Source organism: Lithobates pipiens, unplaced genomic scaffold (assembly GCF_037356315.1).
Source record: "Lithobates pipiens isolate NorthernLeopardFrog02 unplaced genomic scaffold, aLitPip1_a1.2 Scaffold_62, whole genome shotgun sequence".
In the NCBI taxonomy this organism is placed as follows: domain Eukaryota; kingdom Metazoa; phylum Chordata; class Amphibia; order Anura; family Ranidae; genus Lithobates; species Lithobates pipiens.
The window spans coordinates 620566-640295 of record NW_027507884.1 but is presented as its reverse complement, the minus strand read 5'-3'; the positions used below and the strand labels follow the sequence as shown (position 1 = coordinate 640295).

The 19730-nt window shown below is 43.8% G+C and overlaps 2 protein-coding genes across 2 annotated transcripts in view; both read left to right on the top strand.

Annotated features, from left to right (window-relative positions):
• Positions 1-19730, top strand: part of LOC143958848 (Fc receptor-like protein 5) — a 120173-nt gene that overhangs the window by 93254 nt on the left and 7189 nt on the right. Inside the window, exon 13 of the mRNA XM_077467829.1 lies at positions 16266-16547. Within this exon, the coding sequence (XP_077323955.1) occupies positions 16266-16547 (282 nt within the window). The remainder of the gene's footprint in view (positions 1-16265; positions 16548-19730) is intronic.
• Positions 805-10624, top strand: LOC143958873 (low affinity immunoglobulin gamma Fc region receptor III-A-like). Its single transcript, XM_077467855.1, has 4 exons — positions 805-949; positions 4965-4985; positions 7146-7400; positions 10407-10624. Exons 1-4 carry the CDS (start codon positions 913-915, stop codon positions 10622-10624), a joined length of 531 nt encoding a protein of 176 aa, XP_077323981.1. The 5' UTR covers positions 805-912.

Sequence of the window (19730 nt, the reverse complement as noted above, 5' to 3'; positions counted from 1 at the left end):
GCAGCCCAGAACAGCCCAAAGCAATCACAAACTGCTCCACTGATTACAAAGGACCCAAAAAGAACTACATTTACAAAATCACCCTTGCAACCTATCTAAGAGGGTGCTATATCTGGGAGAGATATGAAATGCTCTCTAACACTAAGTAAATATATTTTCCATAGAACAAAGAGATAAGTGGGAACAGGAAAAAGGTAAGGTGAGGTAAGTGGGTATCCCATCCTTTTCAAGCTTGTTTTATAGAATCAGAGGGTCTCTGTTGAAGGTAGGTGGAAAAAAAAAAAGGTCAGTTAACGGGTACAGATAGCCTCAAATTTATTCATAGTATCCGATTTTGCACATTTTTAATACAACAGTAACAAATATAGCTAACAAAATTAATACAAATTTTAAAAATAGCAGAAAAATAATAGCTAAAGAGGGAAGGAGGATAGGATTAATTAGGATAGAGTAGGGTTAGCTAGGAGGATGATAGATTTAATTAAAAAAAAACAAAGAAAAAAAAACTTTGGGTTGTTGGTAGGTCCTCATTGTCCTTAGGACTGCTGGCCTTGAAATTTCCTTGATGATGTCACAGTTGGGGGACTTATGGAGTGGAGAAGCCTGTGGGAGCAAGGAATAAGGCAAGTATAACTGCTTGCTGGCATCCACCTAGACAGAAAATAGCATTTATCCCTCGTCATTTGGGGTAAAGCCAATGCAAAGGTCGATTTTATTTTTTATTTTTTTAACCATACTTCAGCTTTAGAGAAAGAACATCACTACATTTCATTTGCTTATTTCCTGTGTTTTACTTTTAGGTATGCTCTTCGTTTCTTTGATCTTTTTTGCTAATACCATGAGCCCTTCACACGTCACGGAAAACCAAAAACGTCTTAAAATCCTCGTACCTTCTACACTCACAAAATTGCAATGATGGTCCTGTCCACAGCTCTGATAGTCTTCATCTGTAAGTATCTTCTTTTACTATTGTCAATATTTAATTATCTACCTGTGTACCTATCTATTTCTATATCTATTTTAAATGTTACTTATTCTAGTTACTTATTCAATGAACATGTATCTAGTAACTTTTTTCAATAGAGCTGCAAAAATAGAAAGTTTTATTTGAGGTCCCCAGTCATTGTCAGTTTGTCGGTAACATAATACCCTTGAGTTCCCAGATCTGCCCATCTACTGCTGACTTTATTATGGGGTCCCTCTCTCTTTGTGCATTTGCAAAGTGGGTAGTGTAGGGAGAGTACACCCGTATGCTATGGACAGCACTAGTGGTAGGGAGATGTTCTGGAAGAGTAGGGAAAAAGCAGAGCCTACATCTGCACTTCCACAAGCTCCCTCTTGGGTTGGACTGCCCTTGCCCCACTCCACCTAATGTAGAAGTAGGAACAGCTCTGTTGTAGGATTAGGAGTGAGACATCAAAGTGAAAAAAGCAAACAACTTTAGTGGGGAGAGGTCACTGCTGGAGGCTCCAAGAAGAAATCTGGGGCAATACAGTTGACCCGATTCTTTAAAACGGAATTCTAGTAGCTTTGATGCCAAGGAGAATGGGCAAAAACGTCACTCTCTAGATGTGCAAAGCTGGTAGAGACATCCCTAAAAAGACTTGCAGCAGAAGGTGATTCTAAAAAGTATTGAATACAAATGTACGCCACGCTTTTCACATATTTATTTGTAAAAAAAATTGAAAATTATTTATCATTTTCCTTCCACTTCACAAGCATGTGCCACTTTGTGTTGGTCTATCACATAAAATCCAAATAAAATACATTTACGTTTTTGGTTGTAACATGACAATGTGGAATATTTTAAGGGGTATGAATACTTTTTCAAGGCACTGTAGTTAGCCTAAGGCCTGGAACAGAGGCGTAATTGTCCTAGAGGAGGAGATCCCTTCTGGGAAGACCTGCCATGTGTCTGCTACTCATCAAGGCCCCAGCTGGGGACCTACCTTTTCTGCTGAATTTTGCTGGAGCTGACTGAGGGACTTGTTTCTGGGGATTTGGTTTGAAGACTTCACAGGAGAGGTGTCTGGAAGATATTTGAAGGAGGCATCCAATTACCCAATGACATTAGTGAGTACCGATTGGTGTGATCCCAGTGACAGTGTGCTGTTGCTATCCTTCTTGTGCTAATGTCCATGTTTCCTAACCACTTCTCCTTAGGTGGACGTCATATGATGTCCTGGAGTTTAAGTGGTTAAATCTGAATGATCTCTGTCATGTAAAACCAATCATAGCGGCTGTTAACTTGATTGTTTTTACAGGCGGCAGGAGGGGACACCCCCCCCCCCCCTGCGCCGCCCTCCGGTGCTTCTACCGACTCGTAGCATGAGATCGGAGATTCAGAGAAGGAAACCACCGGTGGCAGAAGTTTACCATAGAGCTCACCGAGGGCCAGATAATCCCAGGTCATCTTTATGACGTCACGTCCGGCCCACGGCAGTTGAAAGCGCTGCCGTGTATTTGGCTGGAGAGCCCTTAAATCATTTTTTTTTATTTTTTTATTTCAGGCTTTCCAGCACTTTCAACTGCCGTGTATTCGGCTGGAGAGCCCTTAATTCATTTTTTTTTTATTTCAGACTTTCCAGCCTAGAGGAGAGATGTGGAGATTTATAGACCCCACATCTCCCCATAAAGTGGACCTGTCATTCCCAATTCCAAGGGATGTTTACATTCCTTGTAATAGGGCTAAAAGTGATCAAAGCCTTTTTTTTTAAGAGAAAGTGTCAATATAAAAAATCAAAAGTGAAATAAACAATAATTTTTTTTTTAAAGCACCCCCATCCCCACGTGCTCGCACGCAGAAGCAAACACATACATACGTCGCGCCCGCATATGTAAATGACGTTCAAACCACATATGAGGGAGTATTGCCACGAACATTAGAGCAAGAGCAATAATTCTAGCCCAAGACCTCCTCTGTAACTCTAAACAGGTAACCTGTAAACATTTTTAAAGCATCGCCTATTGAGATTTTAAAGTATCGAAGTTTGGTGCCATTCCATGAGTGTGCGCAATTTTAGAGCATGACATGTTAGGTATCTATTTACTCGGCATAACATCGTCTTTCACATTATATAAAAAAAAATATAAAAAATCAGGCTAACTTTAATTTTTCTTTTTTTTAAATCATGAAAGGTTTTTTTTTCCCAAAAAAAAGGCGTTAGAAAACCATTTTATTCCCTAGGGTCTCTGCTAAAAAAATATATATGTTTGGGTAATTTTCTAGCAAAAAATTATTTTTACATGTAGGAGAGGAGTGCCAGAATAAGCCCAGTATGGAAGTGGACATTGTACTTGGATTCCTGGTGAAGCTCAGCACATTTTTTGCTGCTGAAATTACTGTGCTCAGATTCTTAGAAGGAAGATTTGTGTGCTCAAGTCACTTCTTAATGTGGCTGGCACAGTTACCCAGCACCCATACAAATTCAAGTTCTGCAATAAAGCGTCAAATGTTATTAGTATATTCCTAAACTGATTACTGAGCCAAAAAAGTGACATTGACTCTGTGCCTAGCTGCTAGTGCATCTACTGGGAAAGAGTCGAGGGATCTAAACAGCAGGCTCTTTCGGGGGTGAGCACTATAATTAATACATCAGGAGCACCCTCTAGTGTGTGCTAGATGTGGTGAGTAGAATAATAAAACCATTCCTTGACTCATATTGTACAATTGTGAGTCTTGGGTCAGGGTTATTAGAGGTTAGGGCTGGATGACTCATCCTGGAAGCCCTCTAGTGCCTCCCCCTGGTGTCTGAAAGGTTGGAGAACCTTCTATAATTAGTGGGTGGGGGTTAGGAGGAGCTGCCATATGTATTTATGAGGCCTCTGCCAATCCCCAGTATTAGCCTGGCAAGGGACTGAGTTGAGCTCATTAATAGACTTGGGCCATAACAGTGGGGCAGTCGGTAGAAGATGGAGATGTAGTGTTTAGGAGGCTGTTAGTGGCCCTGAGGTGTACCCACTTGTTTGGGGGGGGGGGGGGTGATCTGCCTTGGCCTGGGGCTTGGGTGCTGGACATATCCTGCCAAAGACACAAGAAGGAATCTTTCCTGGAGGCACAGGAGCAAGCAGAGAACAGAGTGAGTAGTTCAACTGTGGGCTTAAGTCTTCAGTCCTTCTCCTGAGAGATCTTCTGAGAGTCAGTCGGGTGGACTGGTGTGAAGAGGTAGCCAGGAGGGCTAGTGAGGCAGCTGCAGCCAGGTGGCCTGCAGGGCCTGAAGAGGTGGTGCTGGGATCAGTGACCACAAAGGAAGCAGAAGGAAAAGTTATATGCTGTGTCACTCCACGTGTGCTACTGTTAAGGGACTGCGAGCTCCTGCCTGTAATGGGCTGCTAGTGAACTGACAAGGAGACTGTCAAGTTTCCCCAGGAGTGTACCAGCAGAGGGCGAGCAAGAGAGAAGCCAAGTGTGTGAGGAAAGTGAAGAGAAGACTGTATATACCTGTATATAAGAAGTTGTCCCTGAAGTTTGTTGCAGTCAAGTGGGCATCCCATAACTTCCCATCTCTATCCAAGGTATATAGTCCAATAAACAACAAAAACAAAGCTACAGACTGTTTTCTGACCCTGTGAAGATTTGGTGTGTCCGATTGTGCAGGACAGGGGGATCCCTTTCATCTGAAGCTCCTACGTGGGGCATGCTACATTTGGGGGCTCGTCCGGGATATTGCCCAAGATAACCTGCACAGACTTTGCCCCTAGCAACCAAGATTCATCAAGCCAGAGGACTACACTTTGTTGCTGGGACCACTAAGGGGGTGAAACAGGAAGACAGAGTTATATGTATTGCCAGACTGGGGGAGTAGGGGATCCCTTTCATCTGCAGCTCCTACGTGGGGTGTGCTACACATCATATACAGTATTTATGATATTGAATAGTTCCTTTTCTAGAAACAATACAGTATTTTTGCATAGACTGCCGTTTGTATTTCAGACATGTAACAATTTTGTGTCTTATTCTACAGCCACAATCCTGGGACACACAGGTGAGTCTTAGATCTGTCATTCATTCAATTAATCTATCACTATATTAGAATTATAGAAATAGCAGCATCACAGAGGGAATTCCAGTAGGTACAGTACATGTTCCAATTCATCCTATCTACACTGAAAATACTGCATACTCCTGACTTTTTGGATAATTTTTTTCTTTCACTTAGTTTTTATTTAAAAAGCTAAATAAACACACAACCAGTATACGTGGAATGTTTGTATAAGATACAAATGTAGATGACCATTGTACAAAGTAACATACGGTAAGTGCTAAAATTTTATATGCTCTACACACCGACAGAGTTAGCAAGGGCTGTTGAAAAAGGTGAAGTTAAATAAATAACACATCAGTTAGTAAAAATTAACAGAAACGCATTAGTCCCAATGCTTTGGAACCAAGAGGAACAGCTAGGAAAATATCGCAAGAAAGGCCATGGACATATTAGGAAGCAAAGCTACAGTAAAGCACATATCTAATTGGCAATGTGTGATCGATTGGGAAATGTAAACACTTGCCTGTGGTCACCCATAAGTAAGTGAGGGTATGGAAAGATATTAAAAAGGTTTAAAAAAAAATAAAAAATGAACGCCCCCCCTCCAACCTAGTTGAGGGAGCCTGGCGTTATCCATCAAGAATGGAAAAGGAAGAAGACAAAAAAAGGAAAGGACAGAGAAAGAGAGAGAGAAAAATGGGGCAAGAGGGGGACAGGGAAGAGTAATAAAAGATGAAAGAAGAGATAAAAGGGAAGGGGAAGGAGAGACCGCAGAGGCCCGTGCTGACCGCGGCAGAAGAAATTACATATATAATCAAAGCTCCAGAAAGCGCACAGCCAATTGAGAGGATGGGAAGTGATGGAGCCAAGGCTGCCAGGTAGGTAAAAATGTATCATGGGTATCATTAAGAAGTGTCATAAGCTTTTCAATAATGTACTTAATGTTTTATCTTGTCGAACCTGAGAATCTGTGATTTCCACGTTTTCGCTATAGTCTGTTTTGTCGCCATGCAAATATGGGTAATTAACGTACATGCTCTACGAGTAACGTGTTCGATCGGTTGATGAAAGGGCGCTTCCCAGGGGTTCTTTCAGAGGTTAATAAAAAGTATCATATTGACCATAGCGTATACTTGTGTCCACGATCTCCAAACTTTAGGACACGTCCACCAGATGTGCTTCATATCTCCCAATTCCAGGTAACCTCAGAAATAAGAGGAAGAATAAGTAGGTAGACAACGTGCTATACTGGCATGAGTGTAATACCATTGAGACATAACTTTAAAGGAATTCTCCAAGGCCAGGACAATCTCCTTAATTGCGTAGTAAATCATATCAAAAAAAAATGCCAGGTCACAACTAACACCCCCAAAATAATCAGTTTTTGGAAAGTAGATATCCCGAGGTGATCTAATTATTTGCTACAATTGTTTGGGGAATTAGAGCTTAAGAACAGCCAAAAATGTTTTTTTTTTAAAAACCCACAAAAATCAACTCAGGGGATATAACTTACAACCAGTAGCAAATGTCCCTTGTGTTGATGTCTGCCACCCCCATCCGTCCCTTCTCCTGATTTTTGTGTTTTATGTTTTGGTTGCACATAAGCTTTAATGAAAATGCAGAGGAGGGAGGTGAAGGGGTTATTGCACAGGCTACATATAATGGGAAGATTGATATGAAGAGTTTAATATACAAAACACAGGAAATCAGATCATTTTCTTTAAAAATCTGCCACAGGCTAAGTAAAAGATCCTGCTCCCTGCCAGCATGCTGAAGAGAGGGACCCTTGCTCTCTGTGTGGAAGCAGGGGTCTCTCTGTGGAAGTCTGACATGCCTTGTGCTGAGCCACGTCTATGGCTCTGCAAACACAAAACCTCAGGCTTCCTGAAGATTGGAAGGCTATAGCTCTGACTCAACAGGGGGTATGTCAGATCTTTTGCTGAGAGACCACTGCTTCCACATACAGAGCAAGGGTCCTTCTCTGCAGCATGTTGGCAGGGGATAGGCATTTCAAAGAAATGTATAACTTTGCACACTTTATGTTTTGATGCACCTGGAATGTATTTACCAGAAATAAACTGAATCAGTTGAATTATAACCCTGTTGTATTGTGTGAAAATACCATGGCAGGAGTTAGAATTTCACTTTAATCTTCTTCAGGATGGGCAGTGAGCCCTGTGGTCACCTTCAACCCAAACTGGAGGAAGATCTTCACAGGAGAGTCTATAGCAATGACGTGTGATGTGGGGTCCTCTGGAGGAGAAGATCTGACCTACATCTGGTACAAAGATGGTACATGGGTACATACAGGAAAAATCTATACCATTACCTATGCAAACACTTGGGATAGCGGAAACTACAGATGCCAGGCCGGTTCAGAAAGTAGCTACATTGCCAGACTGGATGTTGTTGTTGGTCAGTTCATTGTGCTACCTTTGGAAATGTAACATTTAGTGCGTTCTTTGCTAGTTTAAGACCAAATAAGCTGCTCATTTGGTCTGATCTTCTAGATGTCACCAACCAAATTTGGGTGTGTTTTTATGTAGCGCTCAACCCGTAGGAGCCGCAGGAATGTTGCCTAGGTCTTCCCCAGATAGTTTGCACCACAGCCAGACACACAGGCTCATTCACTCGTCTAGGGTGTTGTTTTTCTTTTTGCAGAACTTGGATAGGGTTGAGGGAATGAGTGGGTTGCTCCAAAAACAAGAACTATGTACACTGGAGGACTTAGGTATTCTTCAAGACAAGCTATGTTAAAGTCTGTGCTTGAAACAAACAGTAGACTAACTTTGTTTAAGTAGCAGACTGAGCAGAGTCCCTTAAAGTAGGAGATGTTCTGGACAAAGCTCTTCAGGACACCAGCTAGCATCCCCTTTGAATAGGCCCACAGATGGCTATGTAGCAGCAGAGAGGTGGCAATAGAACACAGGTCCCCAAGATCTCTACAAAGTGTCTGTACTCACAAGGCCCAAGGACAGCTGGTAGCCTCCTCCCAACTTCCAATCGATATCCTCCAGTGATACCAGACTAAATCTTCAGCAGGCAGAGCCCCCCCCCCCCCCAGTAAGCTTTTCTTAGCCCCAGGCTCTCAGCATCCAGGTCCTCAGTTTGCCCACCTGAGGCCTCAAGGCAGCAAACACTGTCTGGGAGGCAAAGTGCCTTCACAGGCTGGACTAATCCACTCCAGGATGCCATCAGAGCCTGCCTTTCTGGGATAGGCCAGGTCTATATCATATTCATGCTGCCATCTGCAACTCCACACCTATCATCCAGAAACATCCATGCTGGATACAGAGGAAGCTATAAACTAGACTGGCATCAGCTGAGCACACAGAGCAGACATAACTAAATTACCATAGCTCACAAGTACCATGAGCTAGCTATGCTTTTACCTAACAACACTGACTACAGAATGGCAACTATGTACCCATCAAAATACACACTAATTCTATTTGACTATCCTAGCACCTACTGAGGAGGGTGCTACATCCATTCAGTCAATAGCATCATCTGAGAGACCCCTGAGGAGCTCATCTCTCTCTTCTCCTATCAACAAGATCCTTTTTAGCATATGATCACTGCAGCATAACTGATTAGCTCTTTTTGATGCGTTTTCCCTCCCCCAGTCTGAGCACAGTTGTACATCAGGTGCATACAAAGTCAATACAAAGTCAATAGGTGGACACAAAGTCAAATTCAGGTACTTACACTAAATAGAATCATTTTAACTATGCATTTCTGAAAAGAAAGTTGCATTCATTTGTTCCTTTTATATCTGCCTATGACACCATTTTTGGAAAATTGCACTTATTGCTCTGCATCAAGATGGAAGCAGCCCACAAATTGACTCTGCAACTAGTAGGATAAAACATTTGAGGCAGAAAAACCTCTTATAAAAGAAAATGTTGAATACTTAGTGTAGAGTGGTTGGAGTTTGGTCATAAGGGCCGATAAGGACCATACACTGGGACTTGTAGTGTTACAACTTAGTGGGGTAACCCTTGGCAGAACCCTGGAATGGGACTGTCAGCTTGCCACATTACATTGTAATGCTAAATGTATGAGACACCACAGCATAGCCCAAAATCCTGCCCAATGTAAAAAAGGAGTGCTATCACCTTGAAATGTTTTGCATTGCCATTTGATTAATGGAAAACTGCTGAAGAGGAGCTATACAATTTTGACAACTTTATTCAGTAAACTGAGTTGCTGGTTTAGTGAGTTGTCTGGTCTGATTTAATGGGAATACAGAGTGAGAATTAAATCCTACCGTGTATGGGGGATGAAGTGTAAACCTTCATATTAACCTCTTAGGTACTGGAGAGAGACAAGTAAAAGAGGAGGTAGTGGTGACTGGTGATGGAGGTTCTGTTGGAGGGGTGGAGGGGTGGATAGGTGGAGGTATAGTATGGTCTACCATTCTAAGCCCTTGTACACATGGTCGGACATTCCGACAACCAAATCTGTCGGATTTTGTCTGACAGATTTTGTCCGACAGATTTTGTCCGAAACTGGTGTTGCATACACATGGTCGGACAAAGTTGTCAGAAAATCTGATCGTTCCGAACGTGATGACGTTATTTAGTTACAACGGAACTACGTTCAGGCTAGTAGCCAATAGCTTTGGTCTAGGAATTTGATCTGAGCATGCGTGGCACTTTGTCCGATCGGAATTCTCTACAAATGATCGGACAAAGTCCAATCGGATCATGTTGTCGGAAAATTTTATAGCCCAGCTCTAAAACTTTGTCGGTTGGATATTCCAACGGAAACAGTCTGATGGAGCCCACACACTGTCGGATTATCTGACAACACGGTCCGATCGGACATTTTTCCGTCGGAATGTCTGATCTAAGAGGCAGGGACCTAAATTAGGGCCCACTGCATAGCAGAACCCTCATAGGCTAGACCACGAGTGTGTGAGGCCTCCCAAAGTATACAGCAGCTTCTCTCCATGCCCTCAGATTGAAGAGCAAGTGTAAACAGTAACGTGTGTAAAGAACTGGTGGAGGAAAAGCAGTGTTTCATGCTATCTCTCTCAAAATGACTATAGTCAGTGCCAGCATAGATGTCACTGGCAGGTGAAAAGACGTTATCCTTCCAGTGGGCGGCGTGGTATAGTGCTTTGGCCTCTGGCCACAAGGGGTGCTAACTCACACCTAAGAACAATTCCTTCATGCTAACACTTGGTGAAAGTAATTATAAAAAATCAATGGCCTGCAATTGCCCCATGCAAGCAAGGTAGTGCGCCTTGCTGAGCCCTAGGGCTCCCCAAAATGAGGCATATATTATAGAAGTCATGGGGGTTCAGCACAAAGGCATTCACTATATACCTATACTACAAATCTACCTGGTTGTGCAGGCAATGCTATGTCTGTCTTGTAACCTTTATCTTCTCATGTGATCTTCTCTGTGTTCCAGGCTGGTTGATCCTGAGGGTTCCTCTCAATGTTCATGAAGGAGATGATCTGACTCTGATATGTAACCATCATTCTGGCTACAAGGAAATCTATACTATATTCTACAAGGATGATTCTGCTTTTTCAAGCCGAAAATACACATTTGTATTGCCCTATAGGAATTGTAAACATGGGGGACTCCGGGAGATACAAATGTACAAAGGAAATAACTTTATATAAAGATGCCACTTTCACAGATGAAGCTTTTATCTCCATACAAGGTAGGTTAGAAGATATTTGCATATTTACTCTTTAAAGGGGTTGTAAAGGTTTGTTTTTTATTTTCTAAATAGGTTCCTTTAAGCTAGTGCATTGTTGGTTCACTTACCTTTTCCTTCGATTTCCCTTCTAAATGTTTTTTTTTTCTTTGTTTTCTTTGTCTGAATTTCTCACTTCCTGTTCCTCCTCAGTAAGCTGTTCTGGCTGACTAAACACCGCTCGGATGATGGTGAGAAGTTTACTGAGGAGAAACAGGAAGTGAGATATTCAGACAAAGGAAAAACATTTAGAAGGAAAATCGAAAGAAAAGGTAAGTGAACCAGTAATGCACTAGCTTAAAGGAACCTATTTAGAAAATAAAAAAACGAACCTTTACAACCCCTTTAACCACTTGCCGATCACCTACCGCAGATGTACTGCAGAAGGTTGGCTCTATTGTGCAAAATGACATACCTGTGTTGTCAGTTCATGCAACAGCCACTGGGAGGAGCGAATGTGCCACCGGAGGCATGACCACTGATTGAACACAGGGGATGCTAATCAGCAGGTCCAGTGGACCCGATGTCCACTGGCTAGCCGCGATCGTTCCCCAGAGAGGCAGAATGGCAATCTGCCTATGTAAACGAGGCAGATCGACATTCTAACAGAGAAGATAGAGATCAGTGTTCCTGCTTTGCATCTCTGTCTTCATCCAGTCAAAGTAATCCCCACACAGTTAGCAAGCACCAGCTAGGCACACATTTAACCCTTTGATCACCCCCTGATGTTAACGCCTTCCCTGTCAGTGTCATTAGTACAATAACAATGCATATTTTTAGCACTGTAATAATGTCACTGGTTCCCAAAAAAAGTGTCAAAATTGTCAGGTATCCGATTTGCCGCTGCAATGTCGCAGTCATGCTAAAAAATCGCTGATCGCCACAATTACTAGTAAAAAAAGAAAGAAAAATGCCATAAAAATATCCCATTGTTTGTAGACGCTATAACTTTTGTGCAAACCAATCAATATACGCTTATTGGGAATTTTTTTTTACCAAAAATATGTAGCAGAATAAATATTGGCCTAAATGAATGAAGAATTTTTTTATTGGACATGTTTTGTAGCAGAAAGTAAAAAATATAGTTTTTTTTTCTTCAGATTGGTCGCTCTTTTCTTGTTCATAGTGCAACGAAAATAAAAACCGCAGAGGTGATCAGATACCACCAAAAGAAAGCTCTATTTGTGGGGGAAAAGGGACCCCCCGTGCTCCCGTGCTGGTCGGGACCCCCGTGAGTCCGGTCGCGGGTCCCATGGACTCGATCGCCGCGGGCATACCCACGATCGTCTCGCGGGCGGCCGAATGAAGAAATGCCATTGTAAACAGCATTTCCCCATTCTGCCTAGCAACTAGTGACGCTGATCTCTGCTCCATGTGATTGGAGCAGAGATCGGTGTTCACTAAATGAAAAGCCCAGCCCCCAACAGTTAGTAACACACCCCTAGGAACACTTAACCCCTACACTGCCACCCACTGGTTAACCCTTTCACTGCCAGTGTCATTTACACAGGAATCACTGCATTTATATAGCAGTGATTGCGGTGTAAATGACAATGGTCCCAAAAATGTGTCAAAAATGTCCGATGTGTCCGCCATAATGTCGCAGTCACAATAAAAATTGCTGATCGCCGCCATTACTAGTAAAAAAAAAATTATTAATAAAAATGCCATAAAACTATCCCCTATTTTGTAAACGCTATAACTTTTGCGCAAACCATTCAATAATTGCTTATTGCGATTTTTTTACCAAAAATATGTAGAAGAATACGTATCGGCCTAAACTGAGGGAAAAAAATGTTTTTTTATATATTTTTGGGGGATATTTATTATAACAAAAAGTAAAAAATAATGTGTTTTTTTTCAAAATTGTCGCTCTATTTTTGTTTATAGCCTAAAAAATAAAAACAGCAGAGGTGACCAAATACCACCAAAAGAAAGCTCTATTTGTGGGGAAAAAAGGACGTCAATTTTCTTTGGGAGCCACGTCGCACGACCGCGCAATTGTCAGTTAAAGCGATGCAGTGCTGAATCACAAAAAGTGGTCTGGTCTTTGACCAGCAAAATGGTCCGGGCTGTAAGTGGTTAATATAGCTTGAAGTGGATGTAAACCTAAAAAAAAAAAAAAAAAAAACATTTTTAATGAAGACTTCTACCTGGTAAAGTAGAGGATGTCAAGTCACCCGTACCCAGTCTTGCCATGAAGAGTTAATCCAGCTCTGAGCAATCCTCTTGTCTTTTTGTAGTAAGATAAAAAACGACACACAGATCAGTTTGTTGTCGCAACATCCCCCACTGCTGCGACTGACATCTCATATCTTTATCTCATGCTGAGATAGAGAGATAGAGAGAGAGAGAGAGAGAGAGAGTTACGATTCCAGCTTCACATCCCTCCTCCTTTCTTCTTCAGCTCTCCCAGGATTGGCTGCTCCACACCTCAGCATGATTGGGCACGCTGAAGTCATGCAGTGGATTTTCTTGAGTTTTGACTGGATGTTACTCACAACTCAGGAATAGGAGAGTGTAGAGGTGGGCGTGGAGTCCCGTGACATCACAACTCCGCCCACTAAGCCCCCCCGGCAAAGAGACCCTCCCACCGATTCCAGAATTTTTGTTGGGCTCCTACTGCTGAAGTGAGTGACATTTGCAAATTAGGGATACATGCAGGAGGCGTGCATGTATATATATATATATATATATATATATTATATATATATATATATATACAGTGGTGTGAAAAAGTGTTTGCCCCCTTCCTCATTTCCTGTTCCTTTGCATGTTTGTCACACTTAAGTGTTTCGGAACATCAAACCAATTTAAACAATAGTCAAGGACAACACAAGTAAACACAAAATGCAATTTGTAAATGAAGGTGTTTATTATTAAAGGTGAAAAAAAATCCAAACCATCATGGCCCTGTGTGAAAAAGTGATTGCCCCCCTTGTTAAAACATACTATAACTGTGGTTGTCCACACCTGAGTTCAATTTCTCTAGCCACACCCAGGCCTGATTATTGCCACACCTGTTCACAATCAAGGCATCACTTAAATAGGAGCTGCTTGACACAGTAAGGTCCACCAGAAGATCCTTAAAAGCTACACATCATGCCGAGACCCAAAGAAATTCAGGAACAATTGAGAAAGAACGTAATTGAGATCTATCAGTCTGGAAAGGGTTATAAAGCCATTTCCAAAGCTTTGGGAATCCAGCGGACCACAGTGAGAGCCATTATCCACAAATGGCGAAGACATGGAACAGTGGTGAACCTTCCCAGGAGTGGCCGGCCGCCCAAAATTACCCCAAGAGCGCAGCGACGACTCATCCAAGAGGTCACAAAAGACCCCACAACAACGTCCAAGGAACTGCAGGCCTCACTTGCCTCAGTTAAGGTCAGCGTTCATGCCTCCACCATCAGGAAAAGACTGGGCAAAAATGGCCTGCATGGCAGAGTTCCAAGGAGAAAACCACTGCTGAGCAAAAAGAACATCAAAGCTCGTCTCAATTTCTCCACAACACATCTTGATGATCCCCAAGACTTTTGGGACAACATTCTGTGGACCGATGAGACAAAAGTGGAACTCTTTGGAAGGTGTGTGTCCAAGTATATCTGGCGTAGAAGGAACACTGCATTTCATAAAAAGAACATTATACCAACAGTAAAATATGGTGGTGGTAGTGTGATGGTCTGGGGCTGTTTTGCTGCTTCAGGACCTGGAAGACTTGCCGTGATAAAAGGAACTATGAATTCTGCTGTCCACCAAGAGATCCTGAAGGAGAATGTCCGACCATCTGTTCGTGTACTCAAGCTGAAACGAACTTGGGTTCTGCAGCAGGACAATGATCCTAAACACACCAGCAAGTCCACCACCGAATGGCTGAAGAAAAACAAAATGAAGACTTTGGAGTGGCCTAGCCAAAGTCCTGACCTGAATCCTATTGAGATGTTGTGGTATGACCTTAAAAAGGCCGTTCATGCTCGAAAACCCTCTAATGTAACTGAATTAGGACAATTCTGCAAAGATGAGTGGGCCAAAATTCCTCCAGGACGCTGTAAAAGCCTCATTGCACGTTATCGCAAACGCTTGGTTGCAGTTGTTGCTTCTAAGGGTGGCCCAACCAGTTATTAGGTTTAGGGGGCAATCACTTTTTCACACAGGGCCATGATGGTTTGGATTTTTTTTCACCTTTAATAATAAACACCTTCATTTACAAATTGCATTTTGTGTTTACTTGTGTTGTCCTTGACTATTGTTTAAATTGGTTTGATGTTCCGAAAACACTTAAGTGTGACAAACATGCAAAGGAACAGGAAATGAGGAAGGGGGCAAACACTTTTTCACACCACTGTATTAATACTGTGCCATTCGTTTATACTGGGTGAGTGGTGGGTTTACATCCACTTTAAAGGTTTATATTTTTTTGCACAAAGGCCTGAAGATTAATTAAATTCCCAAATATGAATTTTCAGAAAGCAAAGACCCTGTAGAATAAAATGGTGGTAGTTGACATTTTTTGTGTCACACGATATTAGTGCTACAGTTTATAAAACCTATATTTTTGAAAATACTAAGTTAATTTTACACACAAACAATATATTACCCATTTTTTGGAAAGATATAAAAAAAATGGGGTTGTGACGAATAAATAGATACCAAACATGTCAAGCCCTAAGCCTAGACCTATGAAAAGGTGACAGATTTTTCTATCCAAAATTGTCCATAAGCAACCCTTTAAAAGCCTTCACAGGTTTTCAGTTTAGAGGTAATCACCAATGATAGCCCAAGAAATATTGCTCTCTATACAATCATTGTATTTTAACTACTTGCTGCCTGCCCACAAAACATTTACTGCATTATCTAGCCTCTTCCGGGTTTGGGGCGTGCATGCACGTGCCTCTTGCTAACCCGCACTATCAACAGCACGATTTTGTCAGCAGGTCCTGATCAATGATTTATGGCTGAGACCCGCTGATTGGATGTAGCCAATCACAGCACAGAGTCCTGTGTTTACAAACACACAGGGCACTGTACGCGGAGCGATCTGGCTCTTTCTTCTCCCTGCAAAGCATTGAGAACCTGCTCTCAATCTTTTGCTGGTGAAAATGCTGCCAGAAAAAGTCAGATGGAGCATAGACACGGTCACATTTTCTGACCAAAAGCTCACATCTCTCTTTTGCTGGCGGCATTTAAGATCGTGTGTACGCGGCATTACATTCAGCTGAACAGATGTAAAAAGACTGCCTGCTGCTATAGTCAATTTACAAGGCTGTGCTGCCACAGATGTAGTAGTTACACCAATAGAAGTGATAGGATTAAACAAAGGTACTGAGTACAAAACAATACACCTGCAGAATTTTGTACAGCTGTGACGTGAATTCTGCACTCAGTAATAATCAATAAAGATACATTATTGTTACACTTTCTATTTTTGCATGCACGTGACTGGATGATGGAAATCAACAGAGCTTCGCCACATTCACTAAGCCTGGGGGAAAATGAGTGCAACTACACTTGCGAAGTGTATGGTCTATTTGCCTTTAATAAATGTGTATGTAATTATTTTTTAGAGCTATTTGAAATTCCAGAGATAAAAGTGACCCCGTCTCCAGTGGTAGAAGGTGATGAGATGACCCTAACATGTGACACTAGTCTCAGCCCTCTCAGACCGAGGACACAACTGAAATTTGCTTTTCATAAAGATGGATGGAATGTGCAAGGATTCAATTCATATAACCAATATGGAGTTCAGTCCGCTCAGGTGAAGGACTCTGGGAAATATTCTTGTGAAGTGACAACTGCAACCTACAGTGTAAGGAAGAGGAGTCCGGAGAAATTGGTAGAGATAAATGGTGAGTCTGTCATCAGACCAAACAATTCATTGAGTAATATTTTATAACACAAACCAGAGAACTCAGATTTGTGAGGATCGGTATTTATTAATGAATTAATGAGCCATCATCTATCTCCAAACTTACTTAACAATAATGTCCAATATGAGCAATAATAGTCTTTAAAAACCAAGAGATGAACAAACCTCTTGATGTGTAGCAACCCCTCTCCCCTTGGGGGTGAGTTGGGACCCCGAATTGTCTTTGTGGGATTTGACCTCAGGATTGAATCATTGACTGGTGGGATGGAAGAAATTTGGTGCCAGTCACTTTAATGCCGCGTACACACGATCAAACAATCCAGTGAAAAAGTCCAGCAATCTCAAGTCCGCCGGACAATCCGCCCGTGTGTAGCCTCCGGCAGACTTTTTTTACCCAAAAGTACGGCGGGCTTATGCCGCGTACACACGTAGCCGACTATCCGACGGACTTAGTCTGGCGGACTTTCCGAACGGGCTACTTGCCCACACACGGCACTTTCTCAGCGGACTAATACGGCGTACTAAGTATGCCGTACTATACGCCCTATTTTTGAAATGAACGGACTCCCCCACACACGCGGAGGAAAGTCCGCTCATTTCCAGTGGGTCTCCAGGTAGGCGGGGCCCGCGAAGGAGATGTCACTGGCCCCGCCACCTGGTATGGACTTAAAAGGGAACCCCAACGCCGAAAAAAATTGGCGTGGGGGTCCCCCCAGGTCCACATCAGACCCTTGTCCGAGCACGATACCCAGCCGGCCAGGAAAGGGAGGGACGAGCGAGCGCCCCCCCCCCCCCCCCCCTCCATGCCGTACCAGGCCGCAACATGGGGGATGCCTTGGGGGAGGGGGGGCGCGTGGCCCCCCCACCCCAAAGCACCTTGTCCCCATGTTGATGAGGACAAGGGCCTCTTCCCGACAACCCTGGCCGTTGGTTGTCAGGGTCTGCAGGCGGGAGGCTTATCGGAATCCGGGAGCCCCCTTTAATAAGGGGGCCCCCGGATACCGGCCCCCCACCCTATGTGAATGAGTATGGGGTACAATGTACCCCTACCCATTCACCTGTAAAATAAAGTACAAAAAAAAACACAACACACAAGATAAAATAGTTTATTGCACAGCTCCGGGGGTCTTCCGTTTTCGGGGGTCTTCTCGCCAGACTCCGCAATCTTCTTCTAGCTCTTTTGCTAGCGGAGGAGCCCGGCTTTCTGTTTTCGGGGTCTTCTCGCCAGACTCCACAATCTTCTTCTAGCTCTTTTGCTAGCGGAGGAGCCCGGCTTTCTTCCTTGCCGCGGCCTCTTCTTCCGACTTCAGTGGTCTTTTACCCCTCTTCGTTTCTTCTGCCGGGCCACCGCACCTTCTTATAGCTCTTTTACAGGCGGTGGCCCGGTCTTCTGTCGCAGCCGCTGCCTTACGCTCTTCTTCTTCTTCTCCTGGAGATGTTGACTCAACGCTCTCTCCGGCCGCAATACCAGGGACGAGCTGCACGGCGACTTATATAGGGACAAGGGGCGGGGTCATCGGTTGATGTCACATGGGTTGATGTCACATGGTGACCCCACCCCTTACGATGTCACAGTCCCGGAGGATGCTGGGACTGTCACCATGTGACATCAGTCCATGTGACATCAACCAATGACCCCGCCCCTTGTCCCTATATATGTCGCCGCACAGCGTGTCCCTGGCATTGCGGCCGGAGAGAGCGTTGAGTCAACATCTCCAGGAGAAGAAGGAGAAGAAGAAGAAGAGCGGAAGGTGGCGGCGACGACAGAAGACCCGGCCACCGCCTGTAAAAGAGCTATAAGAAGGCGCAGTGGCCCGGCAGAAGAACCGAAGAGGGGGACAAGACCCCTGAAGTCAGAAGAAGAGGGCGGCAGCGAAGAAGAAAGCCAGGCTCCTCCGCTAGCAAAAGAGCTAGCAGAAGATAGCGAAGGAGTCTGGCGAGAAGACCCCCGAAGACGGAAGACGGCTGTGCAATAAACTATTTTAGCTTGTGTGTTGTGTTTTTATACTTTATTTTACAGGTGAATGGGTAGAGGTACATTGTACCCGATACTCATTCACATAGGGTGGGGGGCCGGTATCCGGGGGCCTCCTTATTAAAGGGGGCTCCCGGATTCCGATAAGCCCCCCACCCGCAGACCCCGACAACCAACCGACACCGGCCAGGGTTGTCGGGAAGAGGCCCTTGTCCTCATCAACATGGGGACAAGGTGCTTTGGGTCCTTCCCCAAGGCACCCCCCCATGTTGAGGGCACATGGCCTGGTACGGGCACTCGCTCATCCCACCCTTTCCTGGCCGGCCGGGTAGCATGCTCGGACAAGGGTCTGATGTGGACCTGGGGGGGGACCCCACGCCGTTGGGGTTCCCCTTTAAGTCCATACCAGGTGACGGGGCCAGCGACGCCTCCTTCGCTGGCCCCGTCTACCTGGAGACACGCTCAAAATGAGCGGACTTTCCTCCGCGTGTGTGGGCGAGTCCATTCATTTCAAAAGTACAGCGGATAGTCCGGCGGACTTAGTACGCCGTATTAGTCCGCTGAAAAAGTGCTGTGTGTGGGCAAGTAGCCCATTCGGAAAGTCCGGCGGACTTAGCACATAGTCGGCTACGTGTGTACGCGCCATGCGATTGACCTCAGGATTGAATCATTGACATGTGGGATGGAAGAAATTTGGTGCCAGTCACTTTAAGATAGTTAAACAGAATTTAATATATGACCAAGTAAACTTAGGGACAGAGGGATTGAGGTTCAAGCTACCCAAAGGGCAAAAAATGCAGACTCCCAATTTCTACTCATAGTTAAACAGAAACAGGAACTTTAAGAGAAACAGGAGCTCTCTACTATTCAGACTGTAGAACAGTTACAGTTCAGCCCACCAACCCCTTGGATGAGCCACCAGAGCTTCCTGCAATGTCCTCCTGCAGTAGCTTCTCCCAGGCTCTCCAGGACACTCTTCCACAGCAGTTTTAGTGCTCCAAACTAAGTGATCATCTTCCTGCCTCACGTACAGGAGGACAGAATCACAACCTCCCCCAGCAGAGCCTAGGAGGCAACAGAGCTGGTTACTCCCAAATGTTTATACCTTTCCCTAGCACACACCAGTGGTAATAAGCCACTTAATGGTTGGCCAGGGGAATATAAATATTCATAACTCAAGTTATTGGT